General features: G+C 36.2%; 1 protein-coding gene across 1 annotated transcript; it reads left to right on the top strand.

Annotated features, from left to right (window-relative positions):
* Positions 1–4844: 4844 nt before the first annotated feature.
* AFR (Galactose oxidase/kelch repeat superfamily protein) lies at positions 4845–6298 on the top strand. The gene has a single exon (XM_089621031.1). It carries the CDS (start codon positions 4988–4990, stop codon positions 5996–5998), a length of 1011 nt encoding a protein of 336 aa, XP_089477157.1. The 5' UTR covers positions 4845–4987; the 3' UTR covers positions 5999–6298.
* Positions 6299–7668: the final 1370 nt, after the last annotated feature.

Raw genomic sequence — 7668 nt, 5'->3', positions numbered from 1 at the left:
AAGTTTAATCTCAACCAATGAAACCAACCTCTCAAACACTTAGGACTAAATTTTCAAAATTTATTTAAACAAAATTTGGTGACATTGTATTTTATACTTAATAATTTGAAGAAGAAAAAAAAGCGAAATTGGGATACAAATTTACATATTCTAATAAACTCGTATTTGTTTTTATGTATATAATTTTAGAGAATTAGGGCCCATAAATATATTTTAACATAATTTAAGGAGGAGTTAGGTATATATTAAATCTACTAAGTTAAAATTACAGTCTTAACTATCTAAAAAATTAAGAAAATAATCCAAATTTAAACCTGACTTGTATATTATTCTGTAAAGATGTAGGCATGAATTGAAATATTTATTTAATTATTCCAATAATTTACTTATAATTTTAATTCAACATAGTTATTTGACTATTTTGTATAGTGTCTTCAAATTAAATTGATAAGTCCTTAGAAAACATTAACAACCCGATAATTCATTGTCACGCAAGTTTGACATCGCACTAGTTACTTTACTCTATATGGGGGCCCCTTCTCTTTATCTTCACCGCTATGACATTAAAAAACATACATCAATCATTCATTGTTTTTATTCGTCACTTTTTATAGATTTCATGTTAATTTATTCAGTGACCCATAATTGTTTCTAACTTGTAGTAATTGTACTTTGATTTGAACTCCTCGAACTCTTGTTACATTTTTATTTTGTGATTACTCTCTATCTAGTGATATTAAAATTATATAACCACACATATACTATTTAGATTTAAATATTTACCGGCGCAATTTTTGTGATCATCTAAAACTTGTCATATGAGCTACGCGTCAACATTTATTTATAGTCGTAGGTCACATTGAATATGTTATAACACATGACGGTAATAAAATGATTATAGTTCTTTAGTCATTTGATTATTAGAATTTGCAGAATGGCATATATATTATTTTTGTTCAGCATCATTTTTTTTTATGGTATTCAAGTTCTAATTATATAACTAACGGGAATTAGATATAGCTTATGTAAATTCCCTACATATATAATTATCTAATCATGATAAAATAGTATAAAATGAAAACAAGTTGCATGCATTAGACGACGATAAATTTATATATGATTTGAGCTATATTTTTATTACCTATTTCATAAAGTTTCTTCTATAATTATACAAAATATTTCATACTGGAGAGAGAGAGAGAGAGAGAGAGAGAGAGAGAGAGAGAGAGAGAGAGAGAGAGAGAGAGAGAGAGAGAGAGAGAGAGAGAGAGAGAGAGAGTTGTTACTGAATTATGTTATTATTTAATCAGATTGCTTAAATGATCTATTACAATATATTCAGTACTTATGGATGAGTCAAAACTTAATGTTGACTTAGCTATAATGCCACATCATATATACTACACATATGTTATCACATCCCCCTTTAAGTTCAAGGGTGAGGAAGCACGAAGAGCTTGGTTCTGAGCAAGGAAAAAAGTTGAGTGGCAAGTGGCTTTGTCAGGCCATCATCGAGTTCATTTTCTAAGGGAGTGAATTGTACACGGGTACTGAGGATGCTTGAAACTAGGTGGTTGTTGCATATAGACTGTTTCCACAAGATCATTGTAGCGTTGTTGACATCAATTTGCCTCACTTGCCAATTCTTTGTCATTGCAATAGTCAGCACCACTCGAATAGTGAATTATTTGACCACGAGACTATACGTGTCAAAGTAGTTTAGACCAAATACCTTATGAAATTCTTTGGCCAATAGATAGGCTTTGTATCTGTCTAAACTATCATCAAAGTTGAGTTTAGTCCGAAATACCCATTTGCAGCCAATGATATCAGACTTTCGTAGAGGTGAAACTAGTCCTGATGTTCCATTGGTGTGCAGGGATGTAAGCTCTGTTTTCATGGCATGTGTCCAGTGAAGATGCTTGAGAGCTTCAGTGTGAGTGTGTCAGGGTTACATTGTGGGACTTTAAGCTTGTGGTTGGAATGACCAGTCTTCAACCTGGTAGCCATATTATGTGTGGAATTGGTTCTAGGGATAGGTAATATGTTGTATGATTCAGAGTTTGTGGTTGTGTGAGTGGTTTCAACAGTGGGTTGGCTGAGTTGAGTTGAAGGAGTTAGGTTGATAACAATTTCTGGTTCTTGAGTTATGTGATCTTGAGATGGTGAAAGATGTTATGAGTTGGCAATTGGTGCGTGTATGGTTGAGTTTGGAGTTGGTTCTAAGTTTATTGTACGGGTTTTCATAACTGAAGATGTGGTTGGGAGAGTGATTGGGATTGTGGTGACATTATCTGTGGTTTGACTTTTGTGTGCGTATATGTTTAGTGACTTGAAAAAGGAAGGAATCTTCGTTGAATATCACATGCCTGAAGATATAGAACTATGAGCTGGGATATCAAGACATAGATATCCATTGTGCTTTGAACTGTAGCCCATGAAGAAAAAATGAACTGACCTTTCTTCAAGTTTATGGCGGTTGAATGGTCGAGTGGAAAATAGGACACACCAAAAAAGTTTAGATGATCAATACTTGGCTATTTATGATGGAGCTTTTCACATAGACACGTCTTATTCAGAACAACAGTAGAGAGCCTGTTTATAAGATATATAGCTGTTTGAAAGGCATAGAAACATAGCTCAAGAGGCACGTGAACTTCTGTGAGCATTGTGAGCCCTAATTCAATAACATGCATGTTCTTTCTCTCAAACGTCCATTCCGTCGTGGAATATATGGACATGAGACCCTGTGAGAGATTCCACATGTAGCAAGATACTATGATAAAGGCCTGAACTCTCATCCCCAGTTAGTTTATAGAGCCTAATTTGAGTGGCAAATCGTGTTTCAACTAGAGCTTTGAAGTTGAGAAATTGAGACATACATTCATCTTTTGACTTTAGTAAGTAAGTCCATGTAAATCTCCTAGTCATCTATGTATAGCAAGAAGTATATGATTCTATTGGTCGTGTTTATAGGACAATGACCCCATACATCATAGTGCACTAACTCAAATTGTGCTTGTGCTCTACTATTAGATCTAATAAAATGTAATATTTGTGAGTTTTCGCTAGCTAACAGAAATTGCAAAATTCTACAAAGCTACACGATTTCAAGTTGTGACTAGATAGCACCTTGGACATTGCAGTTGTGGGCGGATGACCCAGTCTTGAGTGCCAGTTTGGACTTTTATTTTCTTGAATTGAAGAAGATAAGCATTGCATTTGTGAGCTTGCAGAGATTGCTTGCTCTGAAGAAGGAAATCTATATAGACCATTGCTAGTTTGGTCCTCTAAGAAGAACCTGCCTTGTAACCTTGTCTTTTACAACAAACAATTATCATGAAACTCAAGCATTGCATTTTTGTCAATACAAAATTTCGGAACACTAATTAAATTATGTGTTAGATTAAGGGAGATGTAACACTTTGAAAGACTTATCATTTCCTAGCAGTTGAACTTACCAATAATTTTAATAGCAAGGCTGTTACCACTTCCAACAATGACTCGATCATTGATTTAAGTAAAATCACTGCTCGTAGTGATAGAAGTCACAAACGACTTGGAACGTAGAGCACTTGATCTTGAGCAGAGGTCGTTTCTCCAATTGTGATAAAATTATATGCAATTGATTTGATATTGACAAAGTACTATGGCATCGATGTACCTCGTTTCTTTGTTGTTTTCAGTTGCGGACGAAGCTGTAGAATCTTCACCTTTGAAGAAGATGAGAAGCTTCTTTCCAACGTGGTCAATATCTCGTACGCGGCCTTGAGGCCACTGATCTAAGACATGAAACTTTGAGTCAGCGGCATGTAGATCCACTCCATAAGAAGACGATTATGTCTTTGCTAGAGCATATACTCCTGATTGACGGTGACTCCAGGCCATCTTAATTTAACTACTAATCTAGTATTGAAAATCAAGTATTTTATTCTAAAAAAATTAGATTGGATTTAATGTGAAAAAGTTTTTTTTTTGGGCAAACTAGTAAAATATATAAGTACTAAAGTTTTAAATTATAACTCCAAGAAAATATAGTGGGAGAGAATAAACTCATAATTTTATTTAAGGAGATATAAAATAGAGATGAGTTGAAGATATAAAATATTTTTCACTGATGCAAATACGCATTTTGCATCTTGGTTGAAGATAATTTAACAAATATGACATGAAAAAAATGTATTTAATGACAATCATAACCATAAAAATGGAATAAAACATTTTTAATGGATCATGCTCCTTAAAAGACGGAGTTATTTACGTTTACATATTTTGAACTAATTTCTGTCCGTTTTAGAATTATTGAAAAAATATGAAGGTTTTTTCAAATAATTCACTAGAAATATTCTAGAAAAATTGTTGCAACTTGTCAATCATTTAACTTCTTTTAATATTATAACCAATTTTTTTTTTTTTTTATTATGAAAACAATCTATCGAGTCCAAATAAATTAAATTAATTAAAACATTTTTTATATAGCGTGTAGCCATCTTTCAAGTTCTTCAATTAGAGTTTCTGTCGTATAAGTTCTAGAATATCATTTCTCTCGATCGATCTATTAACTTTGAAATGTATTATATGAATTGAGTTATAAAGTAACTTAAATTTCATGTCTACTATCATATATAGTTTGTAGAAAGCTTACACACTATGTTTTACTATTTAATTATATTTGGAGTAATTTACACCGTGAATGCTTATCTTTCCGGTTTTTTTTTCCCTTTCTTTTGGTGATTGTATATGTGGTGTTTACTTGTGTCAAAATTCTTGTTTTTATAGAAAATCTCGTGGTACCAAAAAGAAAAAGAACACTAATATTCAAATATATATAATAAAATAAAAAATTACACATAGACCCCACCAAACTGTAAGTTGTAAAGTAATCAAAAGATGAAGAAAAGTAGTATATAAAGAAACACCAAACCGTCTCTCACCTCCAAGCAATCTCTCTGTGGCTTAAATCTTCAGAAGAAAAAGAAGCGGAGATATGAAGACGAAAATGGCAACAATGAGAAAAACATCGGCGGCGGAAGAAGGAGGAGATCAAGAACTGATCCCAGGCCTCCCAAACGACGTGGCAGAGCTGTGCCTGCTCCGAGTGCCGTACCCGTACACGTCGGTGGCGCGGAGAGTGTCGTCGTCGTGGAAGAGAGCGGTGTCGTCAGCGTCGTTCGCCGCCGTGGCGCCGCGTCTCCCTCACCTCTTCGTGCTCTCCTCCGACCACCGGTGCCGCGCCCTCGACCCCCGCCACCACCGCTGGTTCCTCCTCCCCCCGACCCCCGCCGCCCGCCACCTCGCCGCCGACGGCCTAGGAACCCTCTTCGCCCTCGGACCACTCTCCGCCGCCGCCTACTCCGCCGCCCTCAACCGCTGGGAGGATCGCAAGCCCATGCCCAACCCCATGCCCGCCCTCCGAGTCGCCGCCGCCGGAGGGAAGCTCGTCGCCATCGGCGGCGGCGGCGTCGAGATCTATGACCGGCGCTCCGGCGACTGGGTCTCCGGGGCCCAGATGCCGGCGGAGTACGACTCCTCCTTCACCGCCGCCGTCTTGGGAGGGGAGGTTTACGTCACGGAGGGCTGGCGGTGGCCGTTTCTCACCTCGCCACGTGGCGCCGTCTACGACGTGGAGGCGGACGCGTGGCGGCCGATGCGGCGGGGGATGCGGGAGGGCTGGACCGGGGTCGCCGCCTCGGTCGGCGGGAGGCTTGTTGTCGTGTCGGAGCACGGCGATTGTCCGGTGAAGGTTTACGATGCCGTCACCGACGATTGGCGGTACGCCGCCGGGGAGAGGTTTCCCTGCGCCGTTCTCCGGCGGCCTTTCGCGGTCACCGGGATGGGAGATTCTGAGATCTGCGTCGTTGCTTCTGGGCTTAATGTTGGGATTGGGAGGCTGGTTTATGACGTGGACGGCGAGGTTTCTGTGACGTGGCGGGTTATTCCGGCACCGGAGGGTTTTCGGGGACTCACACCGTCCACGTGTCAGCTGCTCTACGCTTGAAATAAATTAATCATAGATAAAGATAAATTGTTATTTTTATGTTGTTTTTTTTTTCTTTTCTTTTTTTATAATGTGTCCTAGTTGCGGTTGAAAAGAAACAGCTTTTTTCTAGTTTTGGGATGTGTATAATTTACATATGTATTATTTTATAATTCTATACATATGTAGGTTGAGATTGTGGTATATGTGTATATAGTCAGGTCAGGTCTAGGGGTAGTTTTTGTGTTTTGATTTGTGTGATAAGATGTACTTTTTTTGTTTATGGGAGTTGCCTAAAATGTCGTGAAAGTGATTAGTAAAGAGTGGCTTCGAGAGAGTGCTTACTTTACTCTAATGGAGGCTCAACTTCTTCGGTAGGTGTAACATTAATGAACGCATATCTATATCGAGTAGATGTATTATATGTATATAATAACATGCCCTAATAATAACCCAAACTGATATTTTTGTGCATTTCTATGCGGTTCAAAGCATCTCGAATGGGACCTATTCCAGAGATATCTAGCTGACTCTACTACACAAGTGTGGTTACTAGGAAGAATGAAAGAAATCGTTTGAAAACTCAAATTTACCTTTGTAACTGTGTCACACAGGCACATGGGCGGATCTATTTTTTTTAACTAAAGAATTTTGATTACATGTATACTTTAAACTGTTCAATTTAGTGATATCTTTGATCTGTAGTGAATTGCGATGGTGGATTGGTGACAATGCATGCAAAAATATATCGAGCGCAACATCGATTTTTTTTTTTCACAAATATTTTTATAATTGATGAGCGAACCAGATCAACCAAGATCAAGAGATAAAGATCACAAAATATTAAAGAAAACAAGGACAATGGATATGATAGAAAAAAGGTATCCCTTATGATAGATGCGCACCAGCATAAAGGGTCGCCAAGTGCTGAGATCCGTCGAAGGAGGAGAAAGAAGTAACAACAATGGATATGATAGAAAAAAAGTGTAAACTAGGGGTAAAAATTATATGGATTTTCTCTCATAGAAGAGAAGGCGGCTAAAGTTTTTCGTAAACAACGCATAGATATCCTCATAAATAGGTGTATTCTTTTGTCACCATGACTTTCATATGTATATGAAACAAGGAAAATCAGACGAATAGTATTTTTAAAGTATAGCGTTACCAAAATTGTGGCCGTTTAAAATCTTTTGAAACATCCTGTTTTTTCAAAATGTTTACAATTATTTGAGATTATTTTCCTTATAAATGAAATTATTAGCATTTAATAAAGTTAAACAAGTAAAAAATTATATATATATATATATATATATATATATATATATATTTAAAACATCAAAGAAAATGAATATTGTTTACTACTTAAAAAATACTATTTTCGTAATAAAAACTTTAGACATGCTATTCTTTCGATAAGTTTTAAAAACTTACTATCATATGTAATTAAAAAAAATGGTAAGAAATCGTTAAATGAGGTATAAATTAGTTGAATCAGTAATTTTTTTTTTTTTTTTGTTGAAATAAAACAAGAGTTTGCAAAACATTTTGGGTATACAAAAGGTTAAATTTTCCCATTTTAAAATTTTTTAATTTTTTTTATTCTTAATTATACATATATATATAGATATATTTGGCCCCTCATAAGTTTGATTTAAGGTTTTACTTACAATGAAACATGTAACTAATAGAAT

The sequence above is a fragment of the Urtica dioica genome, chromosome 7, assembly GCF_054948205.1.
Source record: "Urtica dioica subsp. dioica isolate 48M chromosome 7, U.dioica_male_clone48M_v1_H2, whole genome shotgun sequence".
Taxonomy (NCBI): Eukaryota; Viridiplantae; Streptophyta; class Magnoliopsida; order Rosales; family Urticaceae; genus Urtica; species Urtica dioica.
Note: the sequence above shows the minus strand (reverse complement) of the source record. Positions and strands in the feature narration are given on the sequence as shown.